Here is a 19655-nt window from a genome sequence, read left to right on the forward strand (position 1 = left end):
GGGGAAGTACAACGAGACCTAGGTGTCTTTGTACATCAGTCACTGAAAAGAAGCATGCATGTACAACAGGCAGTGGAGAAAGCTAATGACCTTCATAACAAGAGGAGTTGGGTATAGGAGCAAAGAGGTTCTGCAGTTGTGCAGGGCCCTGGTAAGAACTCACCTGGAGTATTGTGTGCTGTTTTGGTCTCCTAATTTAAGGAGAACTGCACTTGCTGTTGAGAGAGTGTAGCGTAGGTTCACAAGGTTAATTCCCGGGATGGCGGGACTGTCATATGATGAAAGAATGGAGCGACTGGGCTTGTATTCTCTGGAATTTAGAAGGATGAGAGGTAATCTTATAGAAACATATTAAATGATTAAGGGATTGGACATACTGGATGCAGGAAACATGTTCCTGATGTTGGGGGAGTCCAGAACCAGGGGCCACAGTTTAAGAATAAGGGGTAGGCTATTTAGAACTGAGATGAGAAAAAACCTTTTCACACAGACAGTTGTGAATTTGTGTAAATTCTCTGCCTCAGAAGGCATTGGAGGCCGATTCACTGGATGCATTCAAAAGAGAGTTAGATAGAGCTCTTAGGGCTAGCGGAATCCAGGGGTATGGGGAGAAGGCCGGGGTGCTGATTGTGGATGATCACATTGAATGGTGCTGCTGGCTCGAAGGGCCGAATGGCCTACTCCTGCACCTTTTGTCTATGTATCGATGTATCTATGAGGGAACCAAGGTTTAGGAATCTTCCAGGCTGTGTAAGACAATGCTGCTAGAACTTTCCAATTTAATTTCTAAGTAATTATCTAAGTAATCATAAGAACCAGATGAGCATTAAATCGCCACAATCACTCATGAATTATGGGTTATGCATTGAAGTAATGAATCAGATGCAAACTTGTACGAAATTTCAATTGTTTGAAATGTAATTTTAATTTCCATTCAACATGAAAGACTTGTGTAGGAAGGAACTGCAGATGCTGATTTATACCGAAGACAGACACAAAATGCTTGAGTATCTCAGTGGGTCAGGCAGCATCTTTGGAGAAAAGGAATAGGTGACGTTTCGGGTCGGAATCCTTCTTCAGACTGGAAGATAGAGGAGGCCCATAAAAATGGCCTCAGCCCAGTAGAGGTCAGCTCGCCAAGGAGAGCAAAATACTTTCTCTTGCTTTCCCTGCTGTTCAGCTGCCTCCCCTATACACTTCTGCAGTCCTCTCTAAAAGGACAATTAATTGAGGATGTGCCTTTGTAATCAAGTGCCAAGTTAACTTGCAAATTACAGGAGGCACAACCTTTGAAATGAGTGAAGCCGAGGGGTTCATATCTGTAGCATACCCTGTCATACAGCATCTCCACTATGTGGAACTTTCCATAACATGCTCTATTTGTGATATGCCAAACACTCAAAGAAAATGATAATAGATTTTGTTGACTTTTATGGCTGAACTGATTTGAGATATTTCTGTACACTGTTTTTAACCATTTTACGCTTATTACCATGAACGTGTTTTAGCTGCATTAAGTTTATCATTTTGTTTTCTTCTATAGCATTTAGATGTGCGTACTGTTTCTTTCTTAATCCGGCAAGGAAAACAAGGCCTCAGGCTCCGAGACTTCCAGAATTCAATTTTGAAAAACGACCACGTTCTGATTCCCCAGGCCCAGTTAGCTCTCTAGCTGCAGCACTTGATGATCAAACTGATCTTGGTAAGCATGTTAATATTGGCCAAATTAGAGGTATTATAAAATGGAGGATCTTTGCATTTGCAGGGCCTGCACGGACTCTTTCTGTGAGAAGTTACAAGCTGTGAGATGGTTCCAGAAAGTCTGGACCCCAGGTTGATATGCAGTATAAGGTCACGTCTAGATGTCCTTTCCTTTGCTAAAATTCATGAGGACATTGCAGAAGAGCTCAGAGGTATTGCAAATGCATAGTCTGGATTGGCCAGATTAAGGGGGAGTTGTCAATACTGTTAATAATGTTGCAGAGTGTTGTACTGCTGTTTGATGATTGGACGAAGTGTGAAACTTTGTTTGAATTGTTTATACAATCTGGGAAAATGTTGCATTACCTTGATTTCCAGAACCTTCTGTAGAAATATTTTAATGGGGTACTTTGTAAATGGGTTAGGGATCTGTCAATAACAGTATAATGTAATCAATATCCGTGATTGGTTTGTAGCGGCTGCCACCCCCATCTAGTTTCGTTTCACAGGGTCCGATGACCTATAAAGAGTGAACCCCACGAGGATCGAGGTCGATCTTCTTGAGGGGCGCTTTGGACTGCGTAACCTTTTGGAGGTGTCTGCTTGCACGAGGCTGAAAGGCTTGAACGAGCAGAGACAAGGATCGGACCTGCGGTGGCCTAGGGACTTCGTTATTGTTGGAAAGAATAAAGAATAGTGATCCGGTGCGTGACTCAGTGTTTTACTGAACTAGACTAAGGGGGATAAGCTCTAGGAGCATAATTACAAGCACATTTAAACAGATCAAAAAAGTTTTCAAAATTGGAGGAAAAAATGTGTTGCACTAAATGAAGGCCATGTTACTTGATTCAAAAACGATGTAAAATTCCAATGTTTTATTCATTCCTATTCTGCTGCAATTTACAAGTGTATTACTTATTCTCTAGTCTTTGGTAAAATGACATTTAGTATTAAATGTGTGCCAGGGCACAAGGAATTGCAAATGCTGGAATCATGAGTAAAACATTAAGTGCTGGAGTAACTCAGTGGGTCAGGCAACAGGCCTGGAGGATATGGATAGACAAGGTTTTAGGTCAAAACCTTTCTTCAGACGCTTATGGTTTTTAGTTGTATGTATAATGCTTTTAATTTAGTGTAGAGATACAGCGTGGAAACGGGCCCTTTGGCCCACCGGATCCATGGCGACAAGTGATCACCCGTACACTAGGACCATCCTACCAGTGTTTCCACTTTGAAGGAGATTACCCGAAATTCAGGAAATTCTGGTTGTCTTTGGGTTATTTTAGGGAAATTAAATAATTTTGCGAAATTTCCCGGCCCGGTATGCCTTCCCCAACTGCGCATGTGCGACTGCCGCCCCAACTGCGCACGCACGGATACCTGGCCCTCTGCGCACCTGCGGGGAGATGCGAAGGGGTCCAATCAGGCCTGCGGGATGATTTGTGGGATAAAGTATGTACCTGTATATTTACGACCATCCGCGCCCGCGCTGTTGGGGGAGGCTCGTCAGCCGCGTCACAATTGCAAATGGCGCTGGTGACGCCGGTAGGGATACCGTCTCCCCGCGCATGCGCAGTGGGCCCGGTATCCGCCCATGCACAGTTGGGGCGGCAGTCGCACATGCACAGTTGGGGAAGGCTTACCGGGCTGGGAAATACCATCAAATTCCAGGTAATTTGGAGTTCTATTTCACGAAAAAAAAATTGAGGTGTGGAAGCAATGCATTCTACACAGTAGGGTCAATTTACAGAAGCCACTTAACCTACAAACCAATACGTCTTTGCAAGGTTGGAGGAAACCGGAGCACCTGGAGAAAAGCCACGTGGTCACAGTGAGCCACTCTACCACTGTCCCAATGTGCTGCCCTATGACGGTGATCAGAATATTACAGGCAAAGTTCCTGAAATATAAAGAAAAATGCTGGAAATGCTCTGTAGGGGTTTGGGTTAGAGACCCTTTGTCAGAACTGGAAAGTGGGAAAAAAACAGCGGTGCTTCCCAGTTCTTACTAAGGTTCCATCACCTGAAATGCTGATTCCATTTTGCTTTCCACAGATGTCGCCAAACCTGCTGAATATTTCCAACATTCGTTTTTATTTCCGATGTAAAGTGACAGTGATCCCAAAGGCCAAATAACTGCTTCCTGTGTCATTCTGATTCTGTAATACTAAATTTCATTTGCTTCTCCAAGAATTAAAAGAGAAAAGCACATTTGTGAGAAATGGAGACTAATTATTGATGAATGCAGTGGAGAAGATTTTGCTGATGGATAGGCATGTAACATTCTCTGCATCTATCATTGCATAATATTTTTGGTGGGTAACTTGCTGGACGTATGGCACACAAGAACAGTGAGGCAACTGAGATAGAAACATAGAAATTAGGTGCAGGAGTAGGCCATTCGGCCCTTCGAGCCTGCACCGCCATTCAATATGATCATGGCTGATCATCCATCTCAGCATCCCGTACCTGCCTTCTCTCCATACCCCCTGATCCCCTTAGCCACCAGGGCCACATCTAATTCCCTCTTAAATATAGCCAATGAACTGGCCTCAACTACCCTCTGTGGCAGAGAGTTCCAGAGATTGTCCCACTCTCTGTGTGAAAAAAGTTCTTCTCATCTCGGTTTTAAAGGATTTCCCCCTTATCCTTAAGCTGTGACCCCTTGTCCTGGACTTCCCTAACATCGGGAACAATCTTCCTGCATCTAGCCTGTCCAACCCCTTAAGAATTTTGTAAGTTTCTATAAGATCCCCTCTCAATCTCCTAAATTCTAGAGAGTATAAACCAAGTCTATCCAGTCTTTCTTCATAAGACAGTCCTGACATCCCAGGAATCAGTCTGGTGAACCGTCTCTGCACTCCCTCTATGGAACAGTATCTCTTGCGTGAGATTTAAGACTTAAGAAAGAAAAAGGATGAGTCGAGTGAGAGGAAGACAAGGAAAAAGGAAAAAACAAAGTAAATGTAGTTCTTAAATGCTTTGCAAGCAATGAAGTACTTTTCAAATGTCAACACTGTTGTAATGTTAAAAGAAGCGGCTAATTTTGTCCACAGTAAGTTCCTATATACAACATTAAATGTTGCCTGAATATTGGATTTTAAATGTCATTTAAGGGACAAATCTTGGCCATGGCTCAAGGGAACTCGTAAATATTTGAAAGTGGGATCTTTTACATGCACTGAAGAGGCAGATAAAGACCAACTAAATGATTCATCTCTTAGATGAGAGGCCAGGGATGGCATGACAATCATTTTAATGAAATATTTTTTAGATTTAGCTTTATGGCACACAAGGGGCAACTAAACATATCTCTTGCCAACATAGAGAAACATAGTGCAGTGGAGTAGGCCATTCGGCCCTTCGAGCCTGCACCGCCATTCAATATGATCATGGCTGATAATCCAACTGTATCCCGTACCTGCCTTCTTCTCCATACCCTCTGATCAGATTAGCCACAAGGGCCACATCTAACTCCCTCATGAAATATAGCAAGAGGGAATCTGGGGCTGGAATCAAAGAGATATGGGGAAAAATCAGGAACGGGGTACTGATTTTAGATGATCGGCCATGATCATATTGAATGGCGGTGCTGGCTCCTGCACCTATTTTTCTATGTTTTCTAGTGTTGCACACATTCTAATATAGGATAGGTTCTCAAATCCTGTGAACCTTCTGGAAGTAAAGGCACCACCAAGATCAAAGATCATTTTTTGAAGTATTTGGCTTAGCCAAATAAGTTGTCTTGGCTATTAACAATATTATTGAGTTTAATGTTTCTTGCATTATTCGGACATGATCTGCAGAAAATTGCAAATACACAATTATTTGGTATTGAGGCACTGATTGTAAATCTCAGTGTCAGATACGCTATATCTATATTACTAAAACTCTTCTCTTGTTTGTGTATGTGTGTGTGTGTGTGTCATCTGGGCTTAATCTGTTTAATTCCTATTTTCTTCCAAATGCTAGGCCACCGCCTTCCCATTTTCACACATCTTACTCACATTTCCCCCCTGGAGGCGATAAACATCTTCCCGTCGCGTTTCCACCTATATTTCTGAAATTATTTATCCTTGAAATTTAAAAAACAGCCCAAACTCGCCCTTTTGTGGCTGAGCTGGCAGGTGGAGGCTGCTGCTAGAACCAAGAACGAGCATGGGTCTACAGCCAGGTCCGGGTCGAGTACAAGAACCAGGCCGAATTCCATGCCCTGGCGCTGCTCTGCCACCTGGGTGGGTCCTGTGACAGGGAATGTGAGTGAGGGGAGGAGGATGAGGGAAATGAGGATGGGGTGGGGGGGGGGTGATGGGGGTGATGGGTTATGGGTTAGGGTCTCTTACCCCCCCCCCCCACTCTCTAGGGAGTGGTGAGTATTGGGACCTGTGGGTGAGTGGTGGAATATTGCATTCGGGGGCCAGCCCTCCCCTCTGACGCCGCGTGTTTCCCTCTCCCCATCCCCCGCAGTATTTTCTAAAACTTTTGTGATATTCTTTAAAAGTTTAATACTATTTTGGCCATTTTTTTCTATATATGACAGGTCACATAGAAAAGATCAATGTTTCTTAAACCTGCATCATTGACCAATTTTTCTTCATTATTCAGAAATTTTACGATAGAGTGCTTTGTGATATAAAACAATACATGGTATTATTTAGCTTACTCAAATGGCCGAAAGCAGGGGTCGGCAACCTTGTTCTGCATAGGGGCCAGGACCCATGTCTGAGCGGATGGCGGGCCACATCTATCGCCATAGTTAATAAATGGAGGTAATAAAAATACATACTAAATTAGTAATTAGTAATAATACATACTAATAGTACATAAATTAGTAATAATACATACTAATAATACATACTAACTAATGTGACACTTGGTTGTGTTTTTCGCATTAGTTTTCACGCATTTTTCAATTAGTTTTCTGAAGATCCTTCGTGTCCCCGGGGCTAGCTGCAGTTCCCTGTTCCCTTGCGTCGCTGGGACTAGTTACAGTTCCCAGATCCCTCGCGTCTCCGGGACTGGCTGTAGCGCCCAGGTCGCCTGCGTGCCACGGGACTGCTGTAGCGCCCAGGTCAAATGTGAGTCCCGTGTCTACTGGCTGTAGCGCCCAGGTCGCCTGCGTGCCACGGGACTGGCTGTAGCGCCCAGGTCAAATGTGAGTCCCGTGTCTAGCTGCAGTTCCCAGGTCTCCTGCCTGCCCCGGGACTGGCTGCAGTTCCCAGGTCACGAAAACGAATTGGAAAAAAAAAACGCCTGCAGGCCAGATGATTTTGGGTTAAGGGCCGGCTCCGTAGGTTGCCGACCCCTGGCCTAAAGGAACTGTTTTTATAGAATTCTGAATTCCAAGGTGAAATATCTAAATCTGTACATTTTAATGGGCATGCTAGATTATGATATTCTGCTACACCAGAATGAGGAATTGCATGTTAATTTCTCAAACATAACATCCATTTATGTAGTTAGGTCTTGCATCAACCACACATTTCTTGCAAGCTGCCATGTTTTTCAAAGGCCTTGTACCTGAAAGTGGGGGGCGATGTAATCAGTGACTGACTAAAATCAGTCCTCAAATTGGTAAGTTATCAATTAAGCAATGAACTAAACCTGAGTGAATCAGAAACTATGAAAACTTGTCTAGAAAGAATGAGTAATAACCGAACAATGCAACCAGATATCTTTTTTTTAAACGCCCTTTGTGCAAGTGATCACAAAATTGACTGGTCTTATTGCTCAAAAACGCTTTCTTTAAAAAAACTAAATGTCTTTCTTACATCACTGGGTGTATGCAATTGGAATGATCATTTCTGTATTCTAATTTACTTTGTATAATTCTAGGGAGGCTGCACTTCATGATTTTTCTTATTTAATATGACACGTTTATTTCTGCACCTAGCCAGGAGTCTGGGCCTGGTGGAAATGTCTCCCTTTGTCCATTGGACAATTCAAGTAGTTTGTTCTTTGAGAGAATAGGGAAAGCATAATGGAAATCTAATTCTCATTAGAAACCACAAGGCATTGACTACTCAAGACCCATGTTCCATGATAGTCAGAACTTCCAAGTCTTGGATAGAAATTAAATAATCTAGCTGTACTGTGATAAAATCAAGTGAAATACTTCAATATAACTTCAAATTGAGGAGAAAGGCAAATTATCTGTTTTTGTACAGAGCTGTTAGATAATTTTTTGAACTATTGTTGCTTAGAATATTACTTACTTTTCCTCTAGAGCACAGTGTTGTGCAGAGGCCAAGGAATATGTTGTGGACCATTTTGTGGAGAAAAGATTGCAGTGTGGGGATTACTTAACTTGGAAGAAATAAACAAAATTGCACGCATCTTCGACAAGTTATATAAAACAGGTTAATAGTATTATCTATAACCAGAGAATGAAATGTTTGAAAATAAATCTGAATTGGTAAGATGTCTAATGTTTTCAGTGATGAATGTATAATACTCTTATTTGTGTGATACAATTGAGTAGCAATCACTCAAATAGATTTCTAAATTCATTGAAATTATTGAAACTTTTTCTTATATAGAACCAATTGAGGAAGTTGGAGGTCAAAGTGTTACTTCTCTTCAGAATAGTAAACAAGATGAGAGTGAAAAAGAAGAATCCGTTCCAGCAGAGGTTCAGCTAAAACATGACCAAGAAGTGGAGCATGATGAACAGCCAGAAGAAAATAAAATGGATATTGAAATGAGTAAGGATGAAGAGTCTGCGATTAATACACAATAGCAAAGTTGCCTACTCAGCATGTAGCTAGAGCTTTAATACATTACCTAGAACAACGTACCAATTAATTGAGCCAGATTACCAATACAATAGGTTAAACTGATCAGGCAAAAAAAAATTGAAAGGTTTAACTATTGTAAATAACAATGACAAGTTTTTCTGAAGAAATTTAAAATGCTGTATGTATTTTGATCTTTTGTGATAAATCTGTGAATTATCCATGGTATTAAATAGCAAAGGCTGCTTTATTGCTTGTCAGGTCACAGAATACAATTTAGTTGTTGGATATTAATATGTACAATGACCTATAAAATTGAAGGATTACAATCCAATCATAATTTAAAATTGGTTGACCCTTTAAACCCTTTACACTTTGGGAGTTGACACAAGATGCACTTGGATTGGAGTCATTCTTTTGTATATTTTAAAGACTGTTTAATTTACAAGGCTTTAAAATCTTGCAAGTTTGAAGCTGGATTAGGTAAAAGTGTTTAATTGAAAATAAACTACCACGTCTATGTGTGCTATAAAACTCAATGTTTACAGTCAGCAATGAAAAACTAGCTTTTATATTTTTAGCATGAAATGGGATAGTGGGATTAGCTAGTCCTCTGTATATTTAATATTTAAAAAATCCAGTTCATTTGGATAACATGTGTTCTTTGTCATCAAATTCACATGCTGTTGTAAAGGAGGTACCATGCAGATTGTTCTGCTAAGTTTACATGAAATGCTATTGTATTACAGGGACTAATATAACGGTCGACAGATACCCTGGTACTTTTTGGTGTGGCTGCATTTTTTTGTTTATAATCTGCCAATTCAGAAATGTGTGCTGATGTGTTTTAAATATTTTGAAAGCTAAATAAATTGTAGTTATTGCATCAACTTAGTGCTTTATATAGAATACTGAAATATTGCTTTGCTGCTTGTAAAAAAAATCGGAATGCTTTACAAAAAGTGAGATGCTGCCTTATTCATGTACACTTTCAATTCATCCAGATACAAAACTGATTTCAGTCCTTGAACATCTAAAGCTCAAATTTAATATGTATTTATCTTGGTTTAAAAAAAAAGAGCAATGCTACCCAAATCTGCTGTTAAAGTTGAGCACTGGAGTACATTTGTCTGAATGGCTACTGCTCAGTTCTGGTAATGTATATTTAGCTTCACTTATTCGGTTTACGAGCTGCTAAGAACAATTTCTGGCAAGGATTTTTTTAAAAGCTCCATTAAAGCCATGCTTTGTTTCAGTAGTTGACTTCTGTACTCAAACTTTAAGCTAAATTTCCAAGTCCATGTATTTAGTTTTTTGATAGGCAAAATTTATTTTGTTATTCAGCACTGTGGAATTGTGAGGAAAGCAATATCTGTTTCATCTGTTTCTCATGTGTTCATACTTCTGAGCCAAACTATACTGCTGCCGCAACTGAAACAGCTGCATTTGACAGCTTGTACAATTTACAGCATTTTCTGACGAGCAAGGCCAATGTATATTCATTGCAAGGTGGTTCTGACCTACTTCACATAGGAAGGCTGAGACAATCTTTGTTCAATAAGCAGAATATAATCAAGGGATCAAATGTCACATTTTGGAAAATTATAATAAACAATAGAATCAGTGGATCAAATTTAACATTTTTGGAAGTTATTTGCTTTGGAAAAAATTGTATCATTATCTCTTGCGTGCACATAAATGACATTTTCTGGCATCTTTTTCCTTTTCATCCTCCCCAAAAAAAGTGTTGATTACTGCAGATACGTTCTCTTGTTCATTGTTTGTTGTATATGCAGTAATGATGGCCCAGGTTTTGTTGCTATTATTACCATAAATCTATCAGTTTTGCGATCAGTACACTATTAAACTCACAGGAACTTTGAGATTTGAATGCATGTCGCAATTAATGTGGTAATGCTGAAGTTGTGAGCTACATTTTTCATCTTTCAAGGGAATCTAGAGAAATAGACCTGAACTTAATTATGAAATAGACTTGTAACACAATGCCCTTAATGTCATATTTTTCCATGAGGTATGAATGAGTTTATAATGGCTTATTAAAATAAAATTACTGATTCGCAAACTCACCAATCCCATGATTTAACTTGTATGAATTATGATTCTCTTGCTTATTTCAAAACAAACTAGATTTTAAAATTAAAATGATTTGATATTTCAGCTGCCACCTTAATTGTTTGTCTGTTTTGGTCCTTAGCCAGCAATTTGGAAAACATTTAAAAAGTTAACTAAACATTTATTTTTTTTGCTTCCTGACTTGCTCTCCAGGAAGACTTTAATGTGATTGGCTGCATGGTCAGTTTGATAATCACCTGATAGATACTAGGATCATTTTGATTCTATACGATCCCAATTAGCAATCTTTTCAGATTTCATACTTTTAGTGGGCTGCTTTCTTCAAGGTCATCTGCTGCAGCTGGAATTGACAGCAAATTGAGGGTCAGTGTGTAGATATATAAGATAAATACGGAAAATTGGCTTTTATCTATTAATAATGACTTTTTCTGTGGAATATAGGTATCTCTGGCTATCATTTATTGCCCATTCTTGGGTAATAATCTTCTTGATCGCCCACAGACTGTATTGATGATACGCCCATGTTGCCCTTAAGTGGGGAGTTCAGTCCATCTGTTTTTCTTGCTGCATTTTCTGCCAGTTTGATACTTAGCTATTCCAGATGCATTGCTGTAGGTCTGCAAGTCATTTTTAAACCATACTGGTAAAGGATTAGTGGGATAAGCTTCTTCACAAAGGTCATTAGTAAGACAGAAGGGGTTTATAATAGGATTGTAGTTTTAGGATAACCTTTACATATGTTTTTAAATTTCAGATTTATAGAATTGACTTTCTATTGTGATGGGATTTGAATTCTCCTCTGCATCGTTACTTTAGTAACATGATTACTGTGCTGCTGTAGCTTGGAATTTCACACGCAGAATGGTATTTCCATGAGATCTGGGAATTATTACAACTTGTTTTATTGACATTTGTAAAAGAATGTGGTGTTTCAATTTCAACTCTTAACGCGAAAAGAATATACGAGCAGGAGTAGGCCACCTGGTCCCACAAGCCACCCCAACCTTTAGTCCTTCTCTGTACCGAGCCCCCATAGCCCTCAATCCCCTGAATTTTCAACAGTTTATTTACCTCCACTTTAATAAGCTATCCTCTGCAACTCTTGGGATAGATAGTTCCAGTCCCCGATGTTAAATGTCTGACCGATTTTCTTGCAACTATTTCCCCTTGCTCGAGATTATCTCATGAATGAAATTATGTTGACAGCTACCCTGGTATGCCCCATAGTACCTTCTTTATGTCAATAAGTTCACCCTTATTCTTCTCAACACAAAAATGAACAAATCTAATCTGTTTAGCTTCTGTTAATAGGCCAAGCCTTTCATCTCAGTAATGCCGGTGAATCTCTTTTGGACTGCCTTCACTGCTACTATCTCCTTTCTTGGGTGAGATCAAAATTGCATGATAACCCAGTTGTGGTCTCACCTATACACTGTACAATTGTGTTTAAAACAATCCCATTGTTTCTAAACCCCAACCCCTTTAAAATAAAGGCCGACTTGCGAGGTGTCCTCTTAATTCCATGCTGTACATACCTGCTAACTTTTTTTGATTCGCGCAAAACAGCACTCAAATCCCTCTGTACTTCACCAATTGGTGTCTCTTTTCGTTTAGATAATCTGCATTTTGATTCCACTTATCAAAATGCTGAACTCCCACTTCCATCAGTCTAAATCTGTTGCAGTCATATTTGCATTCCAGCTTTTTTCCCCCAAGAGTTCTAATTTGTGTATTTCATTAAGCATATTTCTTTTTCAATTTTTTTAACTTGTGGTATATTTTTTCCTGCCACCCCTGCATGTGCAGGGCATTTGCTATTTAAAAATCTCTCCTGAACTTTCCATTTAGTTCAACAAATTCAACTATTATTACCAGGAACTATGTATAATAACTGAAATTCAGTGTATACTTGGCCAGTAAGTCCATGCTTTCTCATAACCATATAACCATATAACAATTACAGCATGGAAACAGGCCATCTCGACCCTTCTAGTTCGTGCCGAACACATAATCTCCCCTAGTCCCATATACCTGCGCTCAGACCATAACCCTCCATTCCCTTCCCATCCAGATAACTATCCAATTTATTTTTAAATGATAAAAACGAACCTGCCTCCACCACCTTCACTGGAAGCTCATTCCACACAGCTACCACTCTCTGAGTAAAGAATGGTTTCATTTCCCCGCTCTTATTTTCCCATTAAAAACTTATAACCTACATTGTATCCTACTATACAAGGTACTATACAAACATTATAGTTGACCATTGTGCAACTGGCATGGCAAGAGTAGAATGGGCAGGTCTTGTATCTCTAATTATTATCGAACATCAGCTTCTAGCAAAGTTAGGTGTAGATGGTCTGTGAGATACACAGTGGGCTTTGAGTTCTATGTCAGCCTTTCCCCAACCCCTCCCAATAAATAACGTCAATATTAAAATGTGTTATATTAAAATTGTATCTGCTCTGTATCTTCCAGTCACCTGTTCATAGACCCCATGTGCTCTCATCACTCGCCTTTCTTTACAATGTTATATGTCCTTTTTGAACTTGGAATGTGGATTATGAGTAGAGGGTTTCTGAGGAATGACTAATGCAAAACAGCAGAATGGTACAAAGATTGTAGTATGGTATGTGTGGTCTCTATTGTAATGTTGAAAAAGGTGAAAGTGGTACAGCATCTGTTAGGTGGTAACACCACACTGGAAGTGCAAAGCTGAATTTATTAAATGTGAGTGGTGAGATGTAAGGTGGAAACAAGGTAGAGATAGGAGGAACCCTGTCAGATTCCCTGTCGGGAATCATTGTCGACCACAGTGGATGGAGACTTTCCATCCTGACAATCCAAAACCCCAGAATCTTGCACACCCTCTGGAGCTCCAATTGTCAAAGTTTGTTTCTTAAAAAGCAGATAGCAACAAAAACTGTTAAAGGTAAACCATGGCAATCTTTAATTGATTCGGGAGACGGGAGTGGCGAAGATCTACAATGAGCACAAACGTTGCTCAGTGCTTCTCGGGCTCCACTCACAGAACCAAGGAAAGTTAGCACAATTATATCAGTAAAACACTCCTACCAAGTCTGAATATGGCATGACTGAAAGATTTTGCAGCCTTTCAGAATATAGGAAAGCTGGGTCAAAATCAAGCTCATCCAATAACAGGTTATTACTTATCTCTGGAGCGTCAGCTATTTTTTTTTCAATCTTGGCTTCTTTAAGGCCTTGAAAAGAAGCACATGTTATTAAGCAGGCTGCCATCTTAATGTCTTTATTGAAAAGACAACCTGTCCTCCATATTGTGTTCCATATAATTTGCAAAGTCATTCAGACTTGGCACCGAGCCATTCTTTTAGACCATGCTTTTGTAGAAGATCGACTCCATTTTAGAATTGACTATTGGCTCTTTCACAATGACTTTCTGTACCTACACCTGTTTGTGAATCTTAACCACCCCTTGCATTATTCCAACTTCCTGGATCTGAAATAGAAGTAAAAATTGACGCATTTTCTATGTTGCACTTCGGCCAGTTACTGCAGATTTAAGAATTTATAAACCCGCAGGTCTATAATTACTTTCTAAATTGTTTTAATTTTTTATGTAGCTACATGTGTGCAGGTAAATTGTCTAACGATTTGTGTGTGTACAGTTAAACCCTACATGTGAGTTAAGGGATAAATCAATGATTTCCAATGTAGCAATTGTACTGGTCTCCTTTGTTGGGGTGGACTTTGAGAAGGAAACTTTACATCATCAGAGTTTACCAATAAAGTTGACGAACAATGTTAACATTGCTTTTATATTTTTAAAAGATCCCTTTCTATAAACCTTCATTCAGATTGACAAGTGGCTCAACTTTACTTAGTTCAGTTTATTGTCATGTGTACCGAGGTACCGTGAAAAGCTTTTATTGCATGCTAACCAGTCAGCAAAAGGACAATACTTGAGTACAATCTATCCATTTATGGTATAGATGCATGAGGGGATAATGTTTAGTGCAAGGTAAGTCAAGTCAAGTTTATTCATCACATCCACATACGAGATGTGCAGTGAAATGAAAAGTGGCAATGCTCGCAGACTTTGTGCAAAAAACAAACAAACAAACAAACAACAAACAGAGTGGAACAGAATCACATATTCTTTTACATATTACATATTGTGGGAGGAAGGAAAAAGGAAAAAAAAACAGCAATTTAAAAAAAAACTGTAGAATGGTTCAGTAAAAGTTAGTCCCTGGTGAGGTAGGAGTTTACAGTCCTAATGGCCTCTAGGAAGAAACTCCTTCTCAACCTCTCCGTTCTCACAGCATGGCAATGGAGGCGTTTGCCTGACCGTAGCAGCTGGAACAGTCCGTTGCAGGGGTGGAAGGGGTCTCCCATGATCTTATTGGCTCTGGAGTTACACCTTCTGATGTATAGATCCTGCAGAGGGGCGAGTGAAGTTCCCATAGTGCGTTTGGCCGAACGCACTACTCTCTGCAGAGCCTTCTTGTCCTGGGCAGAGCAGTTCCCAAACCAAATCGTGATATTTCCGGACAGGATGCTTTCCACAGCCGCTGAGTAGAAGCACTGGAGGATCCTCAGAGACACTCTGAATTTCCTCAATTGCCTGAGGTGGTAAAGGCGCTGTCTTGCCTTATTCACGAGTACTGCGGCGTTTGATGTCCATGTCATATCCTCAGAGATGTGGACTCCCAGGTATTTAAAACAGCTCACCCTATCCACAGTATCCCCATTTATCCTCAATGGTGTGTATGTCCTCTGATGATGTGCCCTCCTAAAGTCCATGATCAGCTCCTTCGTTTTTTTGATGTTCAAGAGGAGGCTGTTATCCTGGCACCAGAGTGCTAGATCAGCCACCTCCTCCCGGTAGGCCTTCTCATCGTTATCTGAGATCAGGCCCACCACCACAGTGTCATCAGCAAACTTGATTATCAAGTTGGAACTGAACCTAACCACACAGTCATGTGTGTACAGGGAGTACAGTAGGGGCTGAGGTAAAGCCAGCAAAGTCCGATAGTCCGAGGGTCATCAAAGATAGTCGTTCAGCACTGCTCTCTGGTTGTGGTAGGATGATTTAGTCATGGTAGGATGATTCAGTTGCTTGATAACAGCTGGGAAGAAACTGTCTCCAAACCTGGTCGTGTGTGTTTTCACACTTCTATACCTTTTGCTTGATGGGAGAGGTGAGAAGAGGGTGGGGTCACAGTTTAAGGATAAGGGGAAAATCTTTTAGGGTCGAGATGAGAAAAACATTTTTCACACAGAGAGTGGTGAATCTCTGGAATTCTCTGCCACAGAAGGTAGTTGAGGCCAGTTCATTGGCTATATTTAAGAGGGAGTTAGATGTGGCCCTTGTGGCTAAAGGTACCAGGGGTATGGAGAGAAGGCAGGTACAGGATACTGAGTTGGATGGTCAGCCATGATCATATTGAATGGCGATGCAGGCTCAAAGGTGCCGAATGGCCTACTCCTGCACCTATTATCTATGTTTCTATGAGTGGCCAGGGTACGACTCATCCTTGATTATGCTGCTGGCCTTGCGTTATAAATGGTGCATCTGTAAAAGTTGGTGAAAGTTGTAGGGACATGCCAAAGCTAAGCCTTCTATGGATGTAGAGGCGTTTGTGTGCTTTCTTGGTCTTTGCTTCACAGGTGGCCCAGGAGATGTTGATGATATTGACTCCTAGGAATTAGAAGTTTGCAGCCATCTCTACTTCGGCACCGTCAATGCAAACTAGGGTATGTTTACTGCTTCACTTCCTGAAGCCGATCACTATCTCCTTTGTCTTGCTGACATTGAGAAAGATTATCTCGATACCAGGACACGAGGTTCTCGATCTCCCTCCTGTACTCCGTCTCATCGTTATTTGATATCTGGCACACAATGGTGGTGTCGTCTGCGAATTTGAAAAATGAGTTAAATTTGTACATGACCGCACAGTCGTGTGTGTACAAGGAGTAAAGAAGGGGGCTGAAAACAGATCCTTGTGGACCCCCCGTATTGAGGATTATTGTGGAGGATGATTTGTCCCCTATCCTCACAGATTGGGGTCAGTTGGTAAGCAAGTCGAGGATCCAGTTTCAGAGATGAGTGTTGATACAAAGTCCCACTACTTTGGTGATAAGCTTAGTTGATACAATGGTATTAAAGGCTGAGCTGTATTCTATGAATAGGAGTCTGACATACAGTAGGTGTCTCTCTTATCCAGTTATTCTAGGGATGAATGTAGGACGATGGCTGTGGACGCATCCGTGGCCCCATTGTGGCTGTAGGCGAACTGCAGTTGGTCAAGGCTGCTGGGTCGACTGGATTTAATGCGTTCCATAAACTGGCCTCTCAAAACATTACATGATGGTGGATGTCAAGGCTACTGGATGGCAATTTAGGCATGAGGACCTCAGAACGGAGTAGGGAGAGATTAAAGATGTCCACGATTACTCTTGATAATTGGTCGCGCAGCTACTAAGGAACTCCGTCTGGGCCAGTTGCTTCTCGCGGGTTTACCTTCAAGAAGGCCGATCTAACCTCTACCACAGTCACCCTGGGGAGAGGCACACTGTCTGAAGGGTTAGGTGTCACCGCCCTGGTGGCCTGCTCGAAGCGAGCATAGAAAGCATTCAGTTCATCGGGTAGAGTCGCACTATCATGAATGATGTTGCCTGACCTTGCTTTGCAGCCAGTTATCTTATTCAGACATTGCCACATTCTCAGTGTGTCCTAGTGATTATACTGGGACTCGAGTTTGTCCTGGTATTGTCTCTTGGCATCCTTGATGGCTTTGCGGAGATCATAGCGGGCTTTCTTGTACCGCTCGGGGTAATTTGACGTATGCAGAAGACCTGGCCTTAACCTGTGAAGGTACCTCGAGGTTTATCCATGGTTTTCGGTTGGGGAACACTTGGATTGACTTCGCCGGCGAACAGTCTTCCACGCACTTGAAGAGAATCGCATACACTTGACTGCACGACTTTGCCACAATGTTTCTTTGTAATTGCTTGCCCTAATATTTCCACATGGTACTTTTAATAACCTTAATTGCCACTTATTACTTTAATAACATTAAAGATTTTTTTTAAAAGGTATGTGGTTGAATTTTGTCTAATTTACTATATCTTGTGGAATTTAGTTAGGACTAAATGTAACTGACTACATTTGGTTTTATGTACTGTTTTAAAAGATTAGTTTAATAGGGACGCGCATCTCAATTTACATTAGAGAGCTGCCAACAGAAAATGTGTCCAAACGCTCTTACTTGGTAAATGAAATTGAGAGCTTCAGTCCTGCATACCACATTTTCCCACAGGGTTTACAGATTTGGGTGGAAGCTGTCTCAAAACTCCAAAGGATGAAGCATGTAAGTACTTCCTATCATGACTGGTGTGAATAAGTAGTTGGGTTGTTTGAAATTTCAGTTACTTGAGAGGTCAGCTCCTGGACTGAACAAGCTCAGTTCTGGCAATGTGATTTAAAGGAATGTAACACATATTGCTTTTTATAACCAATGTATCATAATTGTATACAAAAATCCACTGACCAAGAACTGCAATATTTGCGGTTCTTGCTCCACTGGCAATTAATCTGTGTGTTCTGATGCTGATCTGGATGTTAGAATCTGCCAGGTAGTTTGCTAGCTGAGTGTGGTGTTTGGTGATTTACTAGAAGCTATTGATTATATTCTGAGCTGCCGTTTAATGATGAGGATTCACAATGGCAGTGGTGGTTTGCAACATGTTTATGCCTTAGATTTTTCTGGCATTGATTTAAGGAATACAGTCCTATTATTTTCACTAAGGCAGTTGGATAGCAGAGTGCCTTATTGTCAACATTGACCACAGGTACCTAATATCTAACCAAGATGGTGATCATTAGAGTTTAGGCAAATGTGAAGAATTCTCATTGAAACATGAAAACATTACCAACAGGCTGCTTACAGGGAGGATGTATCCTCAGCTGAAGAGTCCAGAAACAGAGGTTACATTTTAAGTTATGCCATAAGACATTTAAGACTGAGATGAGAAATTATTTCTTTGAGAATCTATCACAAAGAGCTATGGAGGTGAAATTATTGAGTATATTTTAAAAAAGAGAGGGCTTTCTAGATGCATGCCATCAAGTATATACAAAGGAGTGATGTGATGTGATATGATATAGTATAGAAATAGAGAATCCCAAGTTTTATTGAATGGTGGAGCAGGCTCAAAATGCTGCATACCCCACTAAATTTCTATGTTCACCATGATAACTATTGCAACTAAGTTATTTTTTTATGGAGATGCAGAATTACAGAATTTCCCTACTCCAATGTACCTAAGCCACATAAATTAGTTGCAGAAACTTGGTAACAGCTTCTCTGGTGATGATGAGAAATTACTGGATTCCCAATGCAACAAAGGAATTTCTGTTTGTGTTCATCATTGCCACTTGCCCAGTTATCCACTAAACAATTATGGTGATTGCACAAAAAATATTTTCTGAGAAAATGAAAGTGTTTTGGACAGATGAGTAGGTGATTATGCACTGAATCTCCTCCCTTAAATGAACGGCATAATACTTATTCATTAGCAACCCATCTAAATTGGTTTGTCTGCAGCTGCCACCTCACCAGCCCAGATAGAATGGACAGGATCAGTTGGACACTGGCATAAACAGCTGCAGCATTTTTATAAGTGCATCAGAAGTCCAAGTATGATCTTGTCCATATGATGAAATAATGACACTTGTCTTCTTTTTTCAAAGTTGGAATGTGTTATCAGAATATCTGAGTGGGTTGTGGAACAATAAAGGAAGTTTTATTTTCTCACATGACATAAAGTAGTTTTTTTTATTGTTCTGCCTCCTGAGGTACAATGAAAAGCTTTGTGTTGCATGCAATGCAATCAAATCACATACTGTACATGAATACAATCAAGTTGAAGTCAGGTACAATAGGTAGGGCAAAGGGAAAGATAGTGAAGAATAGATTTTTCAGCATTGTAGTACACCAGTTACAGAGACAATGCCCACGATGGGATAGACATGAATCCGAGAGAATCCTAGCTTATGGAAGGACCGTTCAGAAGCCTGATGGCAGAGACTAGTTTACCTCTATTGTCAGTGCCTTACAGCACTGATATGAGCCATTTGATC

At 40.4% G+C, this 19655-nt stretch overlaps 1 protein-coding gene across 2 annotated transcripts in view; it reads left to right on the forward strand.

Annotated features, from left to right (window-relative positions):
* The window catches only part of lnpa (limb and neural patterns a), a 99924-nt gene extending 89857 nt beyond the window's left edge, over positions 1-10067 (forward strand). For both annotated transcript variants that reach the window (XM_055637926.1, XM_055637927.1), the window contains exons 12-13: positions 1544-1702; positions 8240-10067. In XM_055637926.1, the coding sequence (XP_055493901.1) occupies positions 1544-1702; positions 8240-8439 (359 nt within the window). In that variant the 3' untranslated portion in view covers positions 8440-10067. The remainder of the gene's footprint in view (positions 1-1543; positions 1703-8239) is intronic.
* The last annotated feature ends 9588 nt before the right edge of the window (positions 10068-19655 follow it).

The sequence above is a fragment of the Leucoraja erinacea genome, chromosome 7, assembly GCF_028641065.1.
Source record: "Leucoraja erinacea ecotype New England chromosome 7, Leri_hhj_1, whole genome shotgun sequence".
Lineage (NCBI taxonomy): Eukaryota > Metazoa > Chordata > Chondrichthyes > Rajiformes > Rajidae > Leucoraja > Leucoraja erinaceus.